The sequence below is a fragment of the Branchiostoma floridae genome, chromosome 3 (assembly GCF_000003815.2).
Source record: "Branchiostoma floridae strain S238N-H82 chromosome 3, Bfl_VNyyK, whole genome shotgun sequence".
NCBI classification, from domain to species: Eukaryota; Metazoa; Chordata; class Leptocardii; order Amphioxiformes; family Branchiostomatidae; genus Branchiostoma; species Branchiostoma floridae.
In genome coordinates this window covers 12,264,742-12,289,159 of record NC_049981.1, presented here as the reverse complement: position 1 = coordinate 12,289,159, position 24,418 = coordinate 12,264,742, and the positions used below count along the sequence as shown (strand labels likewise).

Genomic DNA, 24,418 nt, shown 5'->3' with positions numbered 1-24,418 from the left:
TAAACTGCAGGAGGAGATTCCTGTCCTTGTCGGAACTCTTGATGACATGGTAAACAACTTCAGAGGTTCACTGGAGGATCATAAGGAGCTTCTGAAAGGTTCGTTTTCCTACACATCCATAAATTCTTAAATCATAATAATGCTAAATTATGCTGTTGACCTACATACACAAACCCACCACCTGAAAACATAGCCTTCCTGTAGAAGGCAATAATCTTGACACGTATCTGACTTTATGCCATTTGCACAACATATAGAGGTGACTAACGGGGCATCATCGATATTGCGAGCTCAGAGCAGTAGCAGGGAGATTGTTGCTATGGAGACGACCTTTGACATTTACCTTGGCGTCACCGATGAGGTGAAACACCTGATAGACTTTGATTCCCTCGACATGTCACCAATAGAACAACTGGAGCAAAAGCAAAAGGAACAAGAACATCTAAAGTCCCGCGTAAATACTTCTCTTTCTTTCAACTTAAAGCAGAGGATGTTTAGCTCAACGTTAGGTTTTTGTAAATGGTGGTGAATGGCTTATTAATAATACATATTTACTATATGACTGGATGCTTTTATGATAAATTCATGAAGACAAACCAAAAATATATGAAGTCTGTAACATATGTTCATGTCATATATGTATATGTATGTACAATATTCATATAAGTCAACTGTTCGGTTTTCAATGCAGCTGAAGGAGGAGACCATGACTTTGCTGAACCTGTTGGAGGCGGCAGCAGACAAGCTGTTGGCATTACAAAAGATGGCGCGGATAGAAGGAAGTACTTACATCCGGTCTGACGGCGTGCTCACGGCTGTGATGAAGGCCATCCCTGATGTCGGTACCGTTCCTATCGATCAGGATATCGGCTCTATTATACTCACAAAGGGCGACAGCCTTCCTCAGAATGCCAGTATCAAGGTATGAGATATTATTTCTGTGAAATTCTTAAATGTGCATTTTAGTAATAGATATTTGGTCCGTATATTGGGATGTGAGTTTCATTTCGTTTTGTTTTGTACTTGTGTAAAGACAATTAGCTCGTCGCAAATTCTCACCTTTATCTCTACGTATAATCAACCCAGTTTCAAGTGGCATGCTAAATAGATGCTACTAGCCCTATTACCAGTTTCAATATTGCTCAAAAATATTTCTATAATAGCTATAGCTGTGATTACTTGAAAGAACTGTTACAGTTTCGAAAGAGTAGTAAGTGCTGTACCACATCAAAGATTGCGATTATCTAGACTAACTAACCAGGTATCTTGTGGTTCTCCCAGGTCGTTGCGTTTGACGATGACCCTTTCGTGTGGAGTGAAAAGAAAACTCGAGTATCCTCACCTGTGGTGATGGTGGCAATCACCACTGATAATGTGAAAAATGAAGGACAGCCCCTCGCTGCTGCAACACCGAACATCACAGTTACCTTACGATCTGGTGTTGCATTTTGCACCAAGGCTGACACTGAAGAACAGGACCACGATACTGCGACAACGTCTTGTGGCACGAAAATCAGTGAAGCTGCACGTAGGTCATTCCCATTGAACAAGATTCCCAGCCATGACACCAACATGACGTATCACGCCTTGTACGCGGAAAAAGCAGGCCAGGTGCCCCTGCTCCGATTCTCAGTCGATGACGTCGACACGGAGCTGCAGGTGTACGTCCGGATTCACGACTTCCCAACTGAAGAAGAGTACGACTACACGGCAACTGTCAAACCTCCTGACGTCACTGATTATGACGGCTTTGAGATGCCATATGGTCTAGTTTACTCCAGCTTCACCTTTTCTTTCGCTCCGGAGCTCGAGGTACAAAACGATCATGGCTGGGTCATAGTTGGCGTGAAGAACAAAGGTAAACATTATCTCGGTAGACTGTCATTTCCGACAATTTTCGACATGCAGGGAACTTTTTTAAATTCCAAAATTTAGCATAAACTTTCATCTGTTATGAGTTATCTATCATCATATCTCTTTTTGATGATAAAACAATATTTGATCTAAAATTTCCATATTGATATTTCCATATGTGGCTGTGATATTAGGTAGAGATGTACCTGACAGTGGATTCCGACGACTGCTGACGTCAGTGGCTAGAGGCTCCCAGACCACGCCCCCTCCAGGTCGCCATGGCAACCCATTAGGCTTTACCCTGCAGACTGCTGCAGTCTCCTGCCTGATGTGGGAAATGGATAATCAGGCATGGAACAACAACCGCTGCAAGGTGTTACTGACTTGCTGATCCAGCAGAATCTAATTGGCACATAGAAACGAACACATGCTTTGTTTCAATATACTATGTTCTGAATATGTCATTGTCCGTTTAACAAAACTAGATAGCTTTTAACAATAGAGAACGACCCTCTTCTTGTCAGCATGTTCTAACAAAGCTTGAAGAGTCCGTCAGAGCTGTCGTTGGACTTTGTGAATAAGGAGGTTCACGATTCTAAACACGCATTTCAAAGTTGAATGCCGTAGAAATGTTTATGTAGCCGTGTTTTGTTTATGTCTCAGGCGCCTTTTCCATATTACTAACAATGGATGTCATTACATTCTTGATCTAATGCAAAATGCGTCAGGGGTGCGTCAACAAAAAAAAAACGATTCATGACTTAAATGTACTAATTCTCGTCACGAAAACTTGATACTATGTTTCAATCGATTCATTTCTTATAATTCAACTTTCACTCCATACTGTAGGTTGGAATCCAAACTAACGAAAAGACCACGCAGTGCACGTGTGACATGGTACACCTGCACAGCTCCAGGGTCATACTTCGATCGTCTTTTCTGCCAATCCCGCATTTCGTGAACTTCACCAACTTTGGTAGCAACTATGAGAAGTTGTCCTCAAATTCCACGGTGTTTGGAACTATCGTAGCGATGTGGATGGCGTTCCTGGTGGCCCAACTATTGATACTACGTTCTGACATCAAGGTAATATGTAAACATTTTAAATCCATTTTGTTACATTTTAAGCCTCACACGATCTTAATTATCTGCCCCTCCATAATTTTCATATACCCTCAACAACTAGTCTTTGTCAGCGATCAATCATCACTAAGGTTCTATAAAAATTATTTCTTGTTATCAGAGTCAAATTTCGAGAAGCAACGCAGTGGCAGGCAAATATGTTATTGGAAAAGCTGCGATGTCAAACAACTTCAACGCGGTTGTTCCCAAAGTCTCCACCATCCCATCAGAGGTTCCCGGTGCGAACTACGTCTACGTCGTGTCTGTCCGTACGGGAACCCAGCCTGATGCCGGCACGGCGTCTGTGGTCGGGCTGATGATCACAGGGTCAGAGGGCAGGACAGCCATGGTCACTCTCAACCCTGCAGGCCTGGTAAGAATCATTGTAATAGTTATGTGGCAAAACGTGTACTGTATGCCTGCCAAAAATAACAATCTAAACGCTTGTCTGCACTCTCAATGTAATAAAATATGAACTAGCATTGTCAAGTTGAACAGCAGCACCCACATATGAGCATAACATTACCAAAGACAGCATGTACTTATGTTATGTCCCGACACAATTTGTGATATAATAGATTAATGCAACTAGCCAGTAATCTTCTGCAGAATTTTGTGTTACATTGTACCTGTTACTGTAACAATTATTGTGCAATGTGCTTTGACTATGATCTATCATCTTTATTTAAACTGTAAAATTGTAACAGTATAATGCAATATGGAATACCATGCGGCGTAATGCTGATAAGCTAGACAGAGCCGAAGAGAAAATGTGACAAATTATCATTCTTCATCGTGAATGTTTTAGATCCTAGCTAGAGGTGGTGACACATACCACATCATGACGACACCAGCCTCTATCGGCGAGCTCCAGTCTGTACAGGTCTGGCACGACAGCTCCGGGAAGGGCGCCATGGAGTCACTCTTCATAGACAACATCACAGTCTGGGACGTACAGACATCACAGGGGTAAGTGTACGTGGTCATAATGTACTCTCCAAGCACCTCTTAGGAGCGCCGGTGTAATTTTTCCGACTACTATTAAATTTATATCAACGCGACTCAACCTCTGCTTGGAGTGTAGTCATTATGTACTATTGTATTATTTGGCATCACAGTCGTTAACAATCACATTCTAATTACCTCTGTAAAATCGGGGGTATTGCTCTAGATCTGTTTTGTATTGGTATGTGTTCATGTTTGTTCCCGCTGGCCCGGATCCAACGTTGTTCCGGGGCAGAGTTATAACTGTAGACTGGCAGAATGCGACGGTTGAGCTGACCTGCATTCAAATTTCTTAATATAGACTGGCTAGTAGGTAGTGAACATATAGCACATAGCCAAAAGTCAGGAATATATACTGTCTAAAATTGACATGCTTGTGTTGTGTTTTGTCCGTAAATTAAGAACTATTTCACGTAGCTATGGGATTTATTGCTTTAGATTTTGTCCTTCAAGTGTAGTGCAAACTGGGACTTCTAATATGTATCTATTTTCCTTCAGGTTCAATTTCCCATGTCACACCTGGCTGTCAGCTAACAAAGATGATTGTAGAACAATGAGGACCCTAGAGGCAGTTCCTGATGAAACGCAGTACGTACGACATGTTCTTATTTATTGATCACTTGGAAGGAGTATTTGAAAAAAATTCCCTAAAGTAGCATATACATGCAAATCCTTGCACACTCCATGAGGATGAATGATTTGCATTCTAACACTGTTGTTGTTATCCTTAACTTAGGAAAAGAGAACACACCCTACCGACGGTTTCACACCTTCTGTACGATGAGCATCTCCTCCTGTCGGCCGTGTGTAACTCCGGTGTGAGACACTTCAGCCGGGCGCAGCGCCTGGTTTGCTGCCTGACTCAGATCACCTTGTGGATGTTGGGCAGTGCCATGTGGTACGGGGTAACGACAGGTCCAAACGTGGTTCTGTTAGACACCGGTGTCCTAACGCTCCGCCTTTCGGACTTGTTTAGTACTGCAGCAACATCGTTTATGGTGTCTCTGGCGGTTTACGTCATCCTTGTACCGATGTTTTGCAAGCAACTTCCGTTAGAAGAACAGGTGTCATCATCTGCATCCACCAGGAGATTCCCTTACAAGACAGTGGCGTGGATCCTCGCCATCCTGACGTCTGTCAGCAGCAGCTTCTTTGTGATCGTGTACAGTCTACAGTTTGGAGCTAAAGGAAGCCAGGCCTGGCTGAAGGACTTCGTCTTAACATTCCTGCTTTCTACTTTCTTACTGGAGCCGATTGAGGTACGTTGCAAAAGTTACATATTCACAATAGCGAAACATTTTCCCACATCAACGCCGACGCCGCCATCTTGGATTTTTTGTACCTTCCATTCAACATATTATTTCTGTCCATATAATTCACCAGACAGACCATGGCTAGATTACTAGACGGCTCTTCAGTACCACCGATGTGCTAGTACTAAAAACACAATATTTGACTTACATTAATGATTTAGATTTACACTTTATGTGTCGTCGGTGAAAAATGGCCACAAGTTACATCAGAAAGCCTTAGATGAAATGTCATCTTTTATCTGTGTACTAACATCCGTTCTTTGCAGATCTTTCTGGTGAGGTACGCCCAGGCCATCATCCTCAGACCTGTGTTAGTGCCTGTGACATCTCGTGTTCGGAGAGTTTTAGGGATGAAGACAGTGAAGAAAGAACCGGTTCCCATTGGAGTTGTTCACAAATATAAGAATAAATATGAAGGTACGTCCCTTATCCTTCACAAGCACTTCCTCGACTAACCATTAGGAGGCGGAGTTGTATGTCAGGTAAATGTATAGCCTGTTTAAGGTAAAGGTAACCGGTGAAAAGTATATGTAATGATATTTTTACCATCTAGATTTCTATACCGGATTTAACTGTTGATTGATGTTTACTCATCTGAATAATTTCAACAATTAACATATAACAACAACCTCACGTAGCTTTTGTTATTTTGCTATTTTGTATGAATTTTTTACATGCTCATTTTCTTTCTGTGTTATCAAGTCCCAGCACCGAGGGTTTTGCCACCTGCGCCGAAGAAAGCCGACCACGACCCGAACTTTCCCGAGCGGATGACGCAGGGTAGAGACATCCTGGTCCGTCTTGCCCTGCTGCTGATCTGCAGCCTGACATCCTTTTACATCGGGGTGTTGGACACGGACATGCACGCGTACCATGTCAGAGCTTCGCTCGAGAACAGTGTCCTAGCGGGATATGAGGAGGTAAGGCTACCGTTATGTTACACGTTTTATCTCTTTTTCAAAATAAGCAAAACTTCGTGTGCAGATCCTCAGACCTTTAAAAACTTGCTGCTATGCACTTACACTATTCGACATATTCTATATAGGGCCTTTATTTGATTTGATTATATGGACGACGCACGCTTTTGTCATGAAAGTTTGAAAAATATGAAACTTATTCAACACGTCTTATCTTCAGGTCAGTACAGTGGACGGTGCTTGGGAGTGGCTGTCGTCTGAACTGATGCCGTCCCTTCATCCAGAGCGTGGATACAGCAGGAAGAAGCTGAGGTGGCTGGACAAACAGTTTCCGACAGGAACAAACGCATTCCGGATCGGTCCGGTTCGCCTGGAGAGAACCACCTTTTATCCAGGTGAGAAAACATTATCGATTTTAAACAAGTAGAGAAATATTCAAGGTACGTTCAATGTGGAGTAATGATGTTAGATTACACTAGTATAGATATCTTGTAGCTGTTGATAAGCCATGTTATTTGCTATAAATTGTACAATTCTGGGGCAATTAACTTTCACTTGACTTGACTCTGTTTTAAAAGATATGGCGCTTAAATGTATATTGGAATATACGCCTTTCCTTCTGGCGAATCACATTAAACCTTTTTTCTTCACTTTTCGTGCTGAAAGTATGATTTATAAAATCTGTTCAGTGTAAAGCACACGCCTGAAATACATTGAACAGCTAGCTTAAACGATAGTCGTTTACCCTGTACCATCTGGATGTTCATTACCTTTCAGATGACCCCATAGACTCAGCCCTGGAGCGTAGTGGCTCTAAGCTGCATCCTGAGCTGACGGCCAGGCAAAGAGATGAAACTCTGAAACGATTGAATGAAGTCAGATGTTCACACATTGGGAACACAAGTTCTGAGGACGAAGTTAGGTATGTGAACACATGCGTTTATAATTTTCACTGGTAATGGAGTACCTTGGAATACAAGTTCATATGTGACGGTAACTAAAATGATTGTTACATTGTAGAGGACTATTTCACTGTTGAAATGGCCATGTAACGTGCCTTACATAACGTCATATATATAACTTATGTAATGTCAACAACTTTTCAAAGGTTCCAGTAGTCAGCATCGGCCCCCGTCTCGGTTATTATGGCAGACGCTACAGTTAGACATGTCCATAGGAAAGCATGTTAAAGTACTAATTAATCCCAATCTCAATCACACAGTCTTGACAAACAGAAATTCACAAGGGTCTTCTTTATAAGCATTGAAAGAAAACAGGAAGTAAACCAACTCAAAATCTGAGGAAAGCTCGCTCTATGGAAGACATCTCACCTTTGAAACCAAATTTCTCCTCATTCAAACCGAAGGACCCAACACCTCAAATCCATCCGCACGCGAACTAAACTGATGGATTAAACAGGATTTGACCAGAATTGGGAAAACTTAGACCCTACTTGTTCCTTCTAAAACAAAGTCTCCAGATTGGGCCGTCATTTTCAAGGATTGTAGTTGGCACTACAATGGTATTTTTATTTTGGGCCCTCTGCTGCGCAAGGCAACTGTACATGACGTCTGCCTTTATTGCCAACGGTGTGGTCTATATCTCTATCTTCAGCGAAATAAGTTACTACAAACAGTTGTAGTATGACTTTCTCGGACACTTGGATGTCTCTTCATTATATTTCAGCCATACATAGTATGGTGAAATATATTGTATTCGTAATGTTTCTTTCTTTCTTTCTTTCTTTCTTTCTCCTGTCAAATCTTCAAAGTGATTCATCTCCGCCGTTCCTGGACCGAATGACCTGAAATTCGGCACAGGGGTAGAGTGGGCTAATACCTTGATGCTTTTTTCTCAGTTTTTTCATATCTGCCTCTAAAATGATTTTATTGAGATTTTTTGGTCAATTTTAAACCAAAACTGTATATTTTGGCCCCTGTACCCTGGTATTACAACCAAATGAGCTGGAATTTGACAGAGATGTGCCTTGATAATGCCCCCATATAAATTCGATAACACTTTTGGTGTACAGTACAACAAAATGCTTATTTTTGCGATTTTTTGACCAATTTTTGACCAAAAAAGGACACTTTTGGCCCCTGTACCCTGGTATTACAACCAAATGAGCTGAAATTTGACAGAGATGTGCCTTGATAATGCCCCCATATAAATTCAATAACACTTTTGGTGTACAGTACAACAAAATACTAATTTTTGCGATTTTTTGACCAATTTTTGACAAAAAAAGGACACTTTTGGCTCCTGTACCTTGGTATTGCAACCGAATGAGCTGAAATTTGACACAGATGTGTCTTGATAATCCCTTCATATAAATTCAATAACACTTTTGGTGTACAGTGCAACAAAATGCTTATTTTTGCGATTTTTGGCCAATTTTTGACCAAAAAATGACACTTTTGGCTCCTGTACCCTGGTATTACAATTAAATGACCTGAAATTTGGTATAGATAGGCATTAGATACTTGGTAACAAGATTCAAGTAAATTTTTTGACATAAACAACTTTAAAATGATTAATTTTGGCACTTTTCTGAGGGGAAATTTGTTTTCTTTTGGCCTCCTGACGTGACCTTCCGTGACCCCGCACAGAGCCACACCTGTGCGCGTCAGCCGGAGAGTTAATTGAATCAAAGACCTAGCCAATCAGCGAAGAGGAGGCCAAAGGCTAATTAATATTCATAAGCGGGGCCTCATGATCCCGTATATAGCAGTGTTCCCGCCAGAATTTTTTTTACAGCGTCAGTCCGGGGGCCGCCGAAGAACGCCGAAAGGCCCCAGCCCGGCGGGGTGCAGGGGCAGAGCCCCGTTGGGGGGGCCCCAGGGGGAGCGAAGCCCGCCTAAAGCTCTCGCATTTTAGACTATTCAGAAGGCTTTATATTGTATCAGTTCTTAGGGGCATATCTATGATAATCGCAGCAGTCACTTAACTTCTCTTCAGGAGTTAAGCGTAACAGTATTTCAGTTCAAACCGTCGAAGGCAACTAAAAACAAACTTCAACGTTACTGAGTTCAACAGTACTTATAACTTGTTATCCGAAGTTGAAACGCTAGCGATGGTATTTTCGCTGCGCTGTTAGCTCCGTGCGACTGTTGCTGACGGTCTTATAACGGTATATTTTGCCCCCCTGTACCCTGGTATGAGTAACATTTGGTATAGATATAGGCATAAGATAGTTGGTAAAATGATCCAAGTAAAATTTTTGGCATAAAGTACTGTAAAAGGCTTAATTACAGCACTTTTTTTGAGGGGAAATTGGTTTTCTTTCATTCTCCATGCCATGACCTTTCGGACGTTCACCCCACAGAGCCGACATCTGCACCTGCGTCTAGCCGGCAGGAAGAGTTAATTCAATTAATGGTTCAGCCAATCAGCGAAGAGGAAAGCGAAGGCTAATTAATATTCATAAGCGGGACCACACAATACGGTAACTTGAAGACTCAGGCTGTACAGACTTCTCGCCAGGATTTTTTCAAAGCGTCGGGCAGGGGTCCGGGGGCCGCCGAATGTCCCTGGCGGGGTCCACGGGTATAGGGCCACTGTGGGGGGACCCCGGAAGCTCTTGCATTTTAGACTATTGAGAAGGCTTCTTTTATCAGCTTTTTTAGGGCCATATCTACGATAATCGTAGCAGTCACTTACTTCTCTTCAGCAGTTTGACATAAAAATATTTCGGGTCAAAGCTTCAAAGACAACTAAAACCTCATAAACAACAAACTTTACTTAGCTCAACAGTATACAAAAATATTGTCCGGGTTGCCATCCTTAGTTGAAGCGCTTATTTACAGCGCTAGTATCTTCGCTGCGCCGTTAGCCGCCGTGCGACTTTTGTTGGCGGTCTGATATCCCTACGTCGCCGCCTCGCTGATATTCCCACGGACATGTTTCAAGAAAAATACCCAGCAAAAAACGCTGTTCTGCGTCAAATTCTATTCTATAAAACATGTGGGACTCAGTGTTACAGTCTAAATATTTTATAGAAGCACCGCTGAAAGAAGGTCCAAGCAATGTAATACATCACGTAGCATGAAGTTCGCTGTCAACTGGCACACAGCACATGACTGTTTGAAACTCTAAGTCTAATCAACAGCCGAGTTTGATTTATAGCCGGCGGCCCTTTGATCAACTCGGCGAAAGGTGCGTTAGTTAGACAGTTTGCGTTTAGTTTTGATACGTAATTATAAGTTAGACAGTGGCGAGAATGATTATTTTCTCATCAATATTTCTCTTCAGAATTATTTGAACTTAATTGTACATCTAAACAATTGGCTTACCTGTGCAATGTTTATGTGAGTAAAGACCAGTGTACTGAAATCATGTGTAACGTATGGCTCCTAGTCAAGAGATCAGCATTTTCTCTATAGTGACCACCTGTCTATAGTGGCCACATTTCTATCACTGGACTGGAACTTGAGAAAACTGCTGTATTTTCTCCAGAGGAAATGTAGGTGTTTCTAGTGCTGTTGTTGTTTGACATAAACTTTGAACATCTAAATTGTAAGTAACTTTAAACTGCCAGAGTTTCAGCCCAATAAAACACTCTCAGTGACAGTGCCAGGGTATGAACAGACTGACCTCCGAAAAGAAATCCTCGAACAAGGTTCAATCGTATCTTCCGGGTCTGGCAGGAAGTTGTTAAACTAAAATATGAATAGGCTCGATGGCTGATTGCATACAAAGTAAAACAGTTTTACAGTTTTACAGCTTGAAGAAAACAAACGCTCATACAGTACCTGCACCTGCTTGATAATTATTAAATCGTATGCCCTACTTGAATAAAAAAAGTTCACTGCAATAATAAATGTACCCACATCACAAGGAGCTTATACTTTTTTAAACTTACACCTAGTTATCGTACTGAAAATTGTTAATGACATTACATGAAGTCATTCAACAATTTTCAGTCATGATGACAATTTTCTGAATGGAAGGTGTGATTATTGTCATTTTCTGAAAAATAGAAGCAAGCTCTGTTTTGACCTGGAATCAATTCACAATTACTAGTCCACTTTGGGGGATAATGTACTGTTAAGATGTTCCATTTTTGCGCAGGGGTGATTTGGAACAGTCCAATGTTGCGTGGGAAGGGGTATGGCTGAAATATGCTGTATTTGCTCTTAAGCAAATGTCGGCCTTTCTAGTTGATTTTAAATCCTTAGAATGTATCTTGATCCATATTCCATCTGTTTGCTTTTATTCTTTGCTAGGTATTAAATGTTATAATTCTTATTCTTTTACATATTTCAGAAACGGGGCAATGGCTGAAACAGTAGAATGCTTCACAACAGTCGACCTACCACAGGATTCCGGTCAGGCTGCTGCAATGATAGACCTCCTACAGCAGACCAACTGGATCCTGATGGTTTCCGACACTCTCATCCTCCGGGCCAACTTCTACCACCCTGACGTCAAGCTGTTCAGCACCATGGTCATCACCCTGCAGTACATCCCAGGGGGCACTGTTGAACTGCAGCCAAACATCCAGACCTTCCGACTGTTCCAGTACCAAACAACAGACGACTTCGTCCAGATGCTTTTCCACATCTTGTTCCTGGTCTTCTACATTTACAACATTCTTCACGAGATTTGGGGCATACGGAAAAACGGTCGTGTCTACTTAAACAGTTTTTGGAACATCTTGGTCCTGTGCGGGATAGGGTTGTCTACGGCTGTTATTGTGACATTCGGACTACGTTATATCTGGGCAGCTGCTGCATTGGCGGATATACAACAGGCTACAGGTACGTCTAATAACTTTATAACGGATACATTTGAATAAATGAATGAATGAATAAAAAGGTGAACGAATGAATGGATGGCTGAAAACATGGATGAACTTATTTTTAATCATAAGATGCCCGCTTTTTTACGCGCTCGAACTCACGGCGCTTCATCACTAGTTGCCCACTAGTGGTCAAGTTTTGATCAATGAATTTTTAACACATTCATCTAGAGACCATACTTGAATAGGGAAAGCATCCATACTGTTCATGAAACCTTCACCCTCCGCGTTACAACTGGCAAACACCGAGGACGCTATCGTGAATATAAATTCCGATTTTGAGCAGCGTTAGACAGTGCGCCCTAACTTGCCCCTCTTTTGGAATTTGCTCTCTTCGGAAGCTGGTGACCAATTCAGACAAACATAAATAAAAATTCTAATTTTGTGATATACTACAGTATTAGCTTTCTTTTGACAGTAGAATTATGATTTTGTGTGCTTCTTGTCTCCCGCGAGGAGGACTAAATCTTTCACAATCCAGGTCGTGTTTTCATGGGAAATGGGCGAAATGCAGTGAATGCGGCGGCCCGACTAACAAAATCATTACGAAAAACGACAACGCCAAAATCACAAAAAACTCTGTGTACATATTGGGAAACATATTCGACATCACTCTGTGAAGTTTCATTTCTATAGACGGTACGAATCATTTGTTAGAGTAACAAATCTTTTGGTCGTTCGCTCGTCCGCCACCTGCGGGGCCACACTCCCTGGGGAAAACAACGGCGGTGATGCTGATGTTGTTTTTTCTATGGCCGGTCTTCTACTCAACAAACATTTGAAGACCAATATTTGTATTGTTTTGTGAAGCTTTATTTCTTATGTGCATGACAGTTGTCTGGCTGTTTTTTACTGGTTGTTTATTTATGGACACGAGCCACCAATACCTAGCAACAGGTGACCACAGTGATTCGGCGCTACCAACATTATTGTGAAAATTCTGTCTTAAAAAAAAAGGGAAGTGAATATGTGTAAATATTTTTTTAATAGAAAAAAAAGCTGTTTGTTTGGACTTGGTTTATTTACCTTTCTAATCATCATAGTCAGTGGTAACAAACACGGCGTACTTATGCATAATAAGCTCAGCAAAATATCCGGGCATCTTAGGGCAGGGGGCATCTTAGGGTGGCCGCCGTTATTGTTTATTGACTTCGTTTTTAACACGTTTGACCAATAAACATCCCATCAACTAAGCTATATCAAAAGAATTACCAGAATTCTTATGTCGCTATACTAATTTAATATCATTGACGAATCATCTATAGAGATCTTCTTCAGATATGGCTTGAATTCACAGAGAAGTGGCTATATCTTCCGAGTTAGCCGAGCTAGCGTTAGCTTCAATGTTGCGATTACAATTTCTAGTTTCATTGACGGTCCAAAAATGTATCTATATTAAGAGAATTAAATGCCGTTCCATATTTGCCACAGGACTACACGGCATTAATGAGTTTATAGACATGAGTGCTGCCAGCCAATGGGACGCTACCTTCAAGGAGGTACTCACCTTCTCCATCTTCATCAGTACCTTCAGCATCCTGCGGGTTCTCAACTTCTCTAAGAACGTCGCTACCGCCTTCACTCTTCCTCGTGTAAGTGGAGGCCTTCTTGTGAATAACTAACTCTACATTTTAAGAAGAACCAAGTCCCTAAACTTCCCTCAAAGATGTAGCGGCAAAGTAGCAACAGATGATCCTCGTGTAATGTAATGTAGGAACAAGTATTCGGACTATGATATTGAACAAATTTAGTCTATTTATGGCCATAAGTATTACAATTGAACAGAGCAAAGCACTTTTGACTAATGCTTGTAGCCTTTTACAGCTTAAATTTGCATACTTGATTTTTTGTGAAAATTTCTCTTACTAGTACTCATGACCCCCTTCCCGCTTCGTTGAAAATCGAAAAATCTATACCAAAGTTTTTGTGTTCAATCTTGATATGTTTTAACTTGACCTTCAGAGCTTCCCTTAATCTTGAGGTGCTTCGCCGAAATCTCAATGTATTTTGTAAGTTGCTTTGTAAAAGCCCGATGTCTTAAGATGTTTTGAAAGCGTCTGGAAAAATTCTCGAGACCATTTTAAAGAATCTTTAAGAAAGATCTTAAAATTGTTTTGAAAAATCTTAAGATTGTTTCGAAAAATCTCGAGAGTTATATTAAAAATATTTTCAAGGAGGCGTGATGATCCCCGCTGTTCATCCGCTCGTTGTGAAACGGCAATGTTTATCACAAAATATCTGATATATACCTTTTATTTACCTAGAAGTGTCAAAAGTGCTCTGCGCAGTCCAATAGTGATATGCTCGATGTTTGTAATGTTCTAGATCGCTAGTTGGCGTTTTTGTACCGTAGATACTTGGTCGCATAGAACTGCATGTTACGAATTCTTTCGTCGAATAATAATATGTATTCGTACTGTGATATTGTCGAGGTGGTCTGTTTGCTGCCATGATATTCCAGTTAGCTAGTCGGCGCTTTTGACGGGTCGGGACTTGGCACGGTAAACGGTTGTGGACTACAAGTCACGATTTGATGTCTTTCCCGCTTGGACTAGTTGATGTACCAGGAGGCCTTTGGGTTCCTGACGTACATGGTGATCCTCCTACTGTCCTTCACCATCAGCGGGATCTTGATATTTGGGAAACACATGAAGAGTTTCTCCGCCTTTAAGGAGACGTACTTCGTCTTATTTGAGATGAGCTTAGGTATGGCGTTCAGTGACGTCTTCGGGGATGACATCAAGAGAGTGGATAGTGTCCTGGGACCGCTGTACTACGCTACATTCGTCCTAGTCTTCATCTGCTGTCTGGTGAGATGAAATTCGTTCTCTTTTGTTTTTGGTGATGCCTCACAGGTGGAGCTTACATAATGCTTTATAACTATTCTAAGAATTTCTGCTATGCGACAGAGGTGCATTATGTATTCCAGTTAAATTCAATTTTGGCTACACTTCATGGGGTAGTCTGGAAAAAAAGCGGATTACATTTCGCAGCTCTGTGCAAAAGAAAGGGTAACAACCATCACAACTACAGCTGTTAATTCATTTTTGTTTTCAATACCATTTAGGTTTGTTGTTCTTCCTTGTTACCTCTCCAACTGTCCATTGAGTAACTTTTTGCCTTGCCGCCAGGCAAGGCTTTACGCCAGCTTTCTTCCATGGATCCATGGACGGACCTGTTAACCCAGCCCTTCCAAAGCCCCTTCCAAAGGCCCTTCTTTCCTTGCCGAGTTTCATGGCTTAGTTAAACAATGGTACATTCCAGGCGAGTATTAAAACGCTCTTCTAGACGCATGTTACTGTATGTGGTCCAGCGTAATAAATCTACGCTTTAACTCACCATGTTTATATAAAGATATATCACAAATTGCATCCGAAGGAACTTAGTTTGTAATAAAAATTAATGCATATTCATTGTGGGTCAAAAAGTTTTACAAAACCTGTTTAATGTGCCAATAATTCATCTGACATAAATTATGATAATGAGGGGGAGGGGGAGGGGGGCGACATGTGGAACTCGGGATTTTTAAGCGTAGAATCTAGTCTAACTTACCAAAATAACATAAAATACGCGGCAAGGCACAGCTATTTTAAAAAGATTTCTTGTTTTAGTAATTATTGGTCATATGCTATAAAAAGTCAAAGCGAAAATCTGTTACGAATTTTGATTTTTAGCAGATTTTTTAAGACCCATCGAAACGTTTCTGCCTCCTTTAGGTAAATCTAGCAGTCGGGATGCTGTGTAACTGGCTGAGCTACTGTCAGACGTCAGACGACATTGAGGTGGACACCGCGATGGGAGATTACTTCTGGAACTCCTTCAGGAGTCTTCTGGGTATGCGCCATGAGACCCAAGTCTTTGAAGGTAAAATCGGTTATTTATTCTTGTTTAAACAAAGCATTCGATATCAGTCTCTCAGTTTTTTCTCTCCATTCTTTAAGTCTTTCATCTCGGTTAGAAATCAGAAATTAATTCAGGAAGTAAATTCTTGTCTTTTCTGAAGATGAAGCGCCACTTCCGGACCACTACATGGACGAGACCCTCCAGCGGACGGAAGCGGTACTGCAGGAGGTGGACAGGGTCACTGACCTGATGTATCAGTTTGAGTGCCGAGGCTTTCCGGAACTGACGGATGAAGACACGTGTATCGCAGGCGGAAGTGGGTTGTAAATCTAGGCCGCAGTTCAATATAGAACTTCTCAATGCTAAGTATTTGATGTGATTAGACCTTTTTATTGATTTTTACCAAGAAAATAGAAAGAAACGGTTATCTTATAAGCACGTTTGTTCTTCAATAAACAGATGTGGCTAGAATAGATATAGACAAAGTAGGAAACGTGTAGGCAGTGCCGATTGCGATTAGTGAACATGTCTCTGTTTTTTTGGTTATATTTACGATAATTTTAGAAGCATAATATTGGAAGACATGAATGACAAATGATATTGGAAAGACATTATGTAATAATACTCACCGGTGTAAACCGAATGTATGATGATGATGATATTGTAAAACATGCATAGTGTTCAACTTTTATTTATCTTTGTAAATACAAGTATGTAAAAGATTTGAATCGTATGTATTGAACTTAATGTACATAGAATATTTGGAAATATGTTGTTGTTACTGGTGTTTGATTGTATTATGATTCCATATGGTTTTTGTGTTGTAGTTCCCAAGCCGCTCTCAAAGTGCTAAGTCACTGAGGGAGACATGACATTTTTAAAAGTAAACATAGACTGAGAGTATAGTTGTAAATAGACACGCTAGCAATGTTTGTACATTAGACAGTCATTTGCCCTTTTCGTACACACAAAGTATGATAGAGAATATCAATAGGTTTGATAGAGAATTATAATTGAGGTTATTAAGCTTATCAAACTCTTTGTATATATTTTCCTGTCAATAAAAGTACAGTAAAATCCTACATGTTTCTTACTCGTGTTTCGGTGTTTTTAATCTAATTGAGACAGTTTTACTCTTTCATTTTAGACTTCACAACGTATTAATTTCCCCGTAATCTGGCACTAGCCATTAGGTTTATAGATGCAGATGGTTAAAATAAAAGTTAAAGCCTGAAACTAAAAGTCCTTTCTTTCTTTTTTTGCAACTTATAAATGTTAACTTTATTGTGTGACTGTTTCGCAGTGACGTACCCATCTAAACCTAACCTGCAGTACCAGTCCTCGCCGCCGCGATAAATTTTCAAATCGTAATTTTCTGTAATGAGGACATCAAGCAAGACTTGCAAAGGGATTTTGTCCTTTTATTTCAATGTCTTTATTATTACGATAATAATTAACTTTGGGACTCGATTCTAGCTATAGACGGAAGTACTACACTTCAATGTGTACGCGGTTGGAAAACATTATATATGTACGGCTATGATAAAACGGCTGGTCAACACAAAATTAGAATCAAGCTTTACATAAATGATCTATAACCTGACTTGTGCAACTACTTGACGCATACCTGAGGAAATAACATCCAGTAAATTAAACCAAATAACAGGAGCTAATTGACTCATTTGCATCAACCTTGTCTTAGCTTCGCTTCCTATTGGACATCCAAAATTATCTTCAACTCTTTACATAGTTAGGATATAAAAGACCAGTTTCTCCCAGATCACTTCAGTGTCACTGACGAAAGATAGTGGGTGCTATCTGAAACGTCTGACCGTTTTCAAAATCATATCCAGTTGCTTGAGTAACTGCTTTTTGGCATAACATTCAGGTGGCTGTGCACGCGGTAACACCTGGGTACTTTCCCAAACAATTACAGGAAATAACAACTTTCAAGTGCCATCTTTGCTCTGTGAGAACGTTTATTACGGCAACATTTCCTTTTCCAAACACTCAAATATTTTCATATCAGTACGGGAGATGGGGTATAAATTCTCTGACACTTTTCCTTCATCTATTCATCTGTGACTGCTAACCGTTGAAGGACAGATTCTGAAGCAAGGCAGGACAATGAAGTGCGGTTTGGCATTTTTTGCCCTCGGGGTCTTAGCCCTTTCTGGAGCCTGCTCTGCGCTGAAAATCGGCGCCTTCAATGTGCAGACTTTCGGCAGGACGAAGATGTCTAAGCCTGACGTCGTTGAGATACTTCTCCAGGTAAGTTCAAGTGTTGTTTTGTCGTCAGTGATGTTGGTCAGATATATGACGATCTCATTATCATAATGTTGTCTAACATGTCGACGTCATATTTTTAATCAAGTTCGTGGGGCCATATACGTCAACGTATGGTAAAAGACCGACGAAAATTATTACAACATTTTGCATGCAAGACTGATACATTATTACCACATACAAATACAGGGTTATACAATGTGATATCATCATGCCATATTCATACATCTACCAATGAATTTCAAATGAATCTATATACAACCCTGCGAAAAAAAAACGAAACAATGTTATAAATCCCTGCCGCAATTTATTGTAGTTATCGATGTGATTTTCTGTATTTATTTATTAGTAGTATACGTCTTTACTGGTATTCATAAAGTACATTAGTTCTTAGTATTGTACCTTTAACGTTTAAGACTTCCCCCTTTTAGGTGATTGCAAAAGTTGAAGGGGTTTTTATGGTACCGTATATTTTGTTTAAAACCGACATGTCGTAGAACGCGACTTTGTTTTGTCGTGAGATCGTCTTGAATTGCCGGTTGACTTGCCCGCCATTTTATCCGGCTAGTGAGTTTTAGCTATAGGCTATGGAAAACTACGGCGTGCTTTTTGGTCATTTTCTGGTCTTACGTACATTCTAGTCTAATACTAAGGGTTTGCGGTATTTTGTTATGTCATATGTAAATATCTTACGTATTTAAGTAAGAAGAAAATAGAACCACTTTAATGCACCGTCGCCAGATGTACATGTATGTTGTGCAATTGGCACCCCTGTGGTAGGCTATTTCTGACAGAGTTGACCTGTTACAGGTACATGTATTCAATTTGTTTCCCTCCAATTGCAAATTAAACACCTACTCCTCCTGTTACGTTACACCTTTCGTCTCACAAACATAATCTGTTTCCTACCATTACAGATTGCAGAGCGTTATGACATCTTGCTGATCCAGGAGATTCGGGACAGCACGTTTACCGCCATCTACAGTTTCCTGGACCAGCTCAATGCGTAAGTTTTCTCTATCGTGCCCCCCTCCCACCCTGCTCCGCTATTTTAAAGCTAATAAGGGCACAACCCGCCGTACGTGCAATTTGTCCGTACGTTTATTCGGGAGGCCACGTCCGCCACGTATTTCTGAAAACGTTCAGGCTGTACAGGGCAGGCGCGTCGCCCGTACTGGCACGTACGGGGGGCGAATCCGCAGTCCGACGGCATACAAAGATTTGCCTGCACGTAAAGTTCTACGGCGTGTCTGCGTGCTCCAAAATCCGTCGGATTCCCTACGAGTTCGTACGGAGTCGGTATTTACCACTTACGGATCCCAAAAGATTGCCCACGTTTTGGCACGTAGACGTATTTGCACGTACGGCGGATTGTGCCCTCAGCTTAACAGCTGTGTACGTGGAAGAAACTCTCAGAACAACGAATTGAAGTGCCATGAATATGCCATAGCAGATGCTATAACGGACGTGCTTGGTTCAAGTAGCAATAAAACAATATATCTTTATTGATCTTTATGATGTTTTGTGATAGATATTTATAAACACATAAGTATGGATCAGCTGTGACTGTTCCCAAGAATTGTATTGGGCGTTCACCCAGTGTAAACTTCTACACGTTAAAGTTTTCATTAAAAGTAGGGCTGGCCCGATGTGTTTTGCTGAAAATGTGGGCCGTAGGGAAGTCATATTGCACCACAATTGTCTACATAAAATGAGTATCACGCTTCACCTCAGTTGACGACGACTACCTTGGCAGCTGATCGATGGTTCATGAAATAAAAATGATAACCGTGAACTCAGTTTTCCCGACTAAACGTCCACGTCTAGCGACTTTTTTCAACCTATACTACTGGAGAAGTTTTTTTTTTTTTAAATTCACCTATCATATTTGACCTTTGACCTCCAGCCGCCGCGGAAATGACTACTCCATGGTTCTGAGTGACCGTCTGGGAAGGTCTACATACATGGAACAGTACGCCTTTCTCTGGAGGTGGGTGACGTCATCTTCAAGTACATGTGTAGATGCTAGGACAAATTTCTTAGCTCACGTTAATGTGTTAAAGAAGTGGTTTAGAGTAGTCACGTAATATAAGAACAGACGCTGTTCAAACACACTCAACTGCAGGGCTTGGGCTAATATCTGCTTTGAAATTAGACTTGTCAGCCGTTCTATATAACGACTCATTTAGAAAGCTTTGACCAAAATTATACTTAACTTGTGTACCCCTGCCACATCACAATGATCGTGAGTTTATCGTGAACAAGGCTTGTAGTTGGTCCGCTAGGTTACTAACTAGTCTTTACATCTGCTGCACCAGCCGACTAAGAATTATCATTGTAAGGCTAGGGTTAGACTAATGAAGCGCAATCCTTTACAAGATGTTTTATTTTTTTGTTACTCCATACATTTAAAGCACCGAAAACAGAACCATTTCGTACGCTCGTTACAGGAACGACCGGGATCTGGTTCTCGCCGGCGACTATCACTACGAAGACTCGGAGGACATTTTTGCCAGGGAGCCCTACATCGTCCGGTTCATGTCGGGAAATACAGGTAACGTTAGATCAATATATGTAATACTTGGATGGATCAAGGATACATAAGGCTTATGAAAACTTCTAGCTGTTTCTCCTGATGCATAAATTCAAAATAAATTTATTTTACGATGTTATCATAACATTAACGGAGTAAGATGTGCATGGTACTTGAGCTTGACAAGCTGGCCGTCCTGTGCGTTCAATGGTACACGCACTAGCAGAACATCTTCTTATATCCGACGCGCTCATTTAATTTCATATCGCAGAGCCTTGGAAAAGGGGAAAACTTGAATATCTTTTGCAAATCTATTTTCAGTAACCGACGACTTCGTGCTGATCCCCATGCACGCCGCCCCTAGTGACGCAGTGGCGGAGAACAACGAACTGTTCACCGTGTACCAGGACGTCGTGTCGCGCTGGGGGGTCCAAAACGTCATCATCATGGGAGATCTCAACGCAGACTGCAGCTACGTGGGCGCCTCTGATTGGTCGAACATTCGAATCTGGACGGACAACCGATTCGAATGGCTGATCGGGAACGAGGCTGACACGACCGTCAAGAGCACCCACTGTGCTTATGACCGGTACGCAATTCGCATCATACTTTTTATTGTACTCGTGTCACCACCTCTGCTATACTCTTCCGCTCCAGAACTCGGCGCACACCCTTCGTTTTGGGGTGGTGCAAGGTCCGGGCGGGAATGGGCAGACGAGAAGGCAACACGCTGCGGCACTATTTTTCTTTCAAAATCATTTACTTTTTCCCTTAGATATATGTACAACCTATGGACTACAAGCTATGAACTGACTTGAAAAAAATGAAGTTATCCCCAGTAAGTCTTCCTCAAAGAAGCGCATAAAAGATATGAATTTAATGTTCAGTACACACTTTAGATGAAGCGAACACACCCACAAAATATTTTTAAAATGCCATGGTATGACGTTACGATACAGGAATAACAAGAAATGCCGCTTTGACATTATGTTTCCAGGCTGGTTGTTGCAGGTTCCCAGCTCCAGGCGTCTGTTGTGAGCTACAGCGTCTTTGACTACAAGTCTGAATATCGCCTTACCCAGTCAGAGGTGAGAATAAATAAACGATTTCATAGCTGAATGAAACATTTAATGTTAGAGTTTTTGTGAATTTCTTGATGCCATCACAGACATTTGTATCCCTGTCTTTCCCTCTTTCCTTATAATCCTTTCCAGTTATCTGCCTTCCATTAGGCGTCCTTGGGAATTGGGCGGGGACACCCTTGGACTTAAACACACTGCTTTCAGGAAGGGTGTGTCTTCCTGTAGTGTTGCAGTACCTACAAATACTGCTAGGGGATCAAAATCGTCATTTTACTTTAAGACTTTGATAACGGTCAACATGGCAAAATTCAAACAAATAACGTTACATATGAATCTTGAGTTTTAGGTCTGAACACACGAAAACGTATTCTCGGAGTTGGAGGTGAAAAAGAGATTTCACATTAATAGCCCGATCTTCGCTCAAAACCCATTGTTTAAAAGAACCCTTTGTCAAGATAACGTCAAATGAATATTTTGAAACATCACTGTGCCGGATATGTAATAAAAGTCGTACTGATGACCACAGGCCGAGGATGTGAGTGACCACTGGCCTGTGGAGATGGACATTGCAGTCTGGTAGTGACACATCTCCCCTCAGACCATCTGCAGAGAAGCCAAGGTATTCATATCTTACTATACATATGTATTATAAAACTAGCATCATATGCTTGAGTGCTGTCATGACGATAGGTAAGCAATCGAAGTGGTGGCTGTCAAAATTTCAATGACTTGGTATTTACCTTAAAATTGTAAACCCTATTATTTTATTTAAAAGAAGACGGCTGAAGCTTACTTTATCTATACGATTATGGAGTTTTAAAATCTTTGTTTTTACATTTCAGAACTACCTCCGCTGCCATGCCTGCGAGTTCACACCGTCAGTGAGAGATGAAATATGAATTACTGTCATAAAAATATTAAACCAAATTAAAACTGAGCAAAAGGTCTGTGTCTCACATGCTTTCGTCACTCTTTATGTTTGCGGTGAACTCAAGACATCACCGAGCTATTTTTCTGTCCATTTTTCTCTGATACATACTTATTACCTGCACTTTATACATAACAAGGCAGTGAACATCTTTTCACTATTCTATAATATCACGACAAGGTATAAAACAGTTTTTATACAAAATTAGTTCTTTATCTAAGGCTATACTAGTAATTTGTTATATCGTCATGCACAATAACAAATGTCCTATGAACCCCTACTCCCTAACATTATTATACAGATCTAATTACTTTACTCTGAACAAAATTCTTTAACTTTTTTTCCAATATATGACATGATAACCTATATCAGCAAAGGCATTTGTGGATAAATCTTACATAGAATATCTATATTGTAAGTCCTGGCACCTTTATATGTTACCCATACACCCAAGGACGTAACATACTTTAGTACCTTCACTATTCACTATTAGTAGTATTATCAAACATAGTTGTACAATTATCATGTTGGCAATACGTTTCCCTAGTCCGCAGTGGCCGGAGTAAAGTGGCGGTCCGCTCACGGCCGATCCCTAAACTCTGCCCGAGCTTGTTAGGGCGTCACCTTACCGTTACTATTATTTGGAGTAAAATGAGGGTGTTCGTCAGCGGGCGATGTCCTTGGTGCTGAAATAGGCGTCTCTAGGGCACGGGCGGAGTACAATGAAGATAAGTCGTCGGACTATGTCCGCGGTAATGAAATAATGAAATGAGGGTCCCTAAACTCTGTCCGAGCTCGACACGGTATGGCGTCTCCGCGCCACTCTAGGCCATGGCCGGAGTAAAGTGGGGGTCCGCCCGCCGGAGATGCTGCAGAAATAGGGGTCCATAAACGCTTTCGGCACTGAGCCCGCGTACCCCGGGCCCAAAAGAGCGCTCAGCTGCGGCTGTGCTTCCACTGGTTATGTCCAAAGTGCTGAAATGGGATCCCCAATATCTTCTATGTAGGCTAGGGGTCGGCCCCATGCAGAGTGCGTGCGCTGGGCCGTTACAGCGTAACGGAAAGAGCATAGGGGACTGTGGGGTTGTGTGGCGCAAGTGACAGGTTATTCGATGTATAACCCAGAGGTCCTGTGTCCTTAAGAAAGGCACTTTAAACGACTTTCTTTACTTCACTCAGGTGACAATGAGTACCTAGCTTCAGTTAGCGCCGTCCCTAGGATAGGACGTTAAATGGAGGTCCCGTGTTTGAGAAGAGCCACACATCGAGCATGTAAAAGAACCCACCACACTTATCGAAAAGTGTTGGAGTCCATCCCGGTGTGAGTGGGTCAAAACCTATAGTCCTATGGCCGCACCTGGGGCGCTTGCTGTATTGAGGTCACCTAAGTTAGTGACGAATGGCAGCCGCTCCAGATCCGTGCGATTTATCCCCGACTATTGTAAGCTCCCCCCAATACCGCCCCTGGTTGCGAAGAAAGAGGAGTCGGCCCACCCAATAACAACATAATAACAGAATAATAATAGAGGTGTTTCGGGGTATTTTGATATGCTCGAATCCGTCCTGGCCAAAAGGTGAAGTTTGGAGACCTCTCTAACGTGGTTTGGGGCAGGTACATGTACAAAGACACGGAATAATAACAGCAACCAATAGGATGTCCAGTGGGTGGAGTTTATAACAGCATCCTTGGCTCAATGCGTGGAAAGGTCACTCTAACTGTATTTCTTTAATGTAA

At 41.4% G+C, this 24,418-nt stretch overlaps 2 protein-coding genes across 2 annotated transcripts; both read left to right on the top strand.

Annotated features, from left to right (window-relative positions):
* The first annotated feature begins 11,484 nt into the window (after positions 1-11,484).
* On the top strand, positions 11,485-16,522 carry LOC118412475 (polycystin-2-like). Its single transcript, XM_035815356.1, has 5 exons — positions 11,485-11,970; positions 13,443-13,603; positions 14,567-14,821; positions 15,728-15,875; positions 16,015-16,522. Exons 1-5 carry the CDS (start codon positions 11,487-11,489, stop codon positions 16,179-16,181), a joined length of 1,215 nt encoding a protein of 404 aa, XP_035671249.1. The 5' UTR covers positions 11,485-11,486; the 3' UTR covers positions 16,182-16,522.
* Positions 16,523-17,918: 1,396 nt separating this feature from the next.
* LOC118411692 (deoxyribonuclease-1-like) lies at positions 17,919-22,700 on the top strand. The gene is made up of 8 exons (XM_035814170.1): positions 17,919-18,125; positions 19,058-19,146; positions 20,047-20,130; positions 20,555-20,694; positions 20,995-21,262; positions 21,671-21,761; positions 22,282-22,374; positions 22,598-22,700. Exons 1-7 carry the CDS (start codon positions 17,982-17,984, stop codon positions 22,333-22,335), a joined length of 870 nt encoding a protein of 289 aa, XP_035670063.1. The 5' UTR covers positions 17,919-17,981; the 3' UTR covers positions 22,336-22,374; positions 22,598-22,700.
* Positions 22,701-24,418: the final 1,718 nt, after the last annotated feature.

What these genes read in the sequence shown, in the direction of transcription:
- LOC118412475 (XM_035815356.1), top strand. Translation starts at nt 11,487, where the DNA reads ATGGCTGAAACAGTAGAATGCTTCACAACAGTCGACCTACCACAGGAT. An exon ending in CCGCCTTCACTCTTCCTCGT is followed by an intron (nt 13,604 to 14,566) that starts GTAAGTGGAGGC and finishes CGCTTGGACTAG; the next exon opens with TTGATGTACCAGGAGGCCTT. An exon ending in TGAGACCCAAGTCTTTGAAG is followed by an intron (nt 15,876 to 16,014) that starts GTAAAATCGGTT and finishes TCTTTTCTGAAG; the next exon opens with ATGAAGCGCCACTTCCGGAC.
- LOC118411692 (XM_035814170.1), top strand. Translation starts at nt 17,982, where the DNA reads ATGAAGTGCGGTTTGGCATTTTTTGCCCTCGGGGTCTTAGCCCTTTCT. An exon ending in TTCCTGGACCAGCTCAATGC is followed by an intron (nt 19,147 to 20,046) that starts GTAAGTTTTCTC and finishes TTTGACCTCCAG; the next exon opens with CCGCCGCGGAAATGACTACT. An exon ending in CAGTACGCCTTTCTCTGGAG is followed by an intron (nt 20,131 to 20,554) that starts GTGGGTGACGTC and finishes ATACATTTAAAG; the next exon opens with CACCGAAAACAGAACCATTT.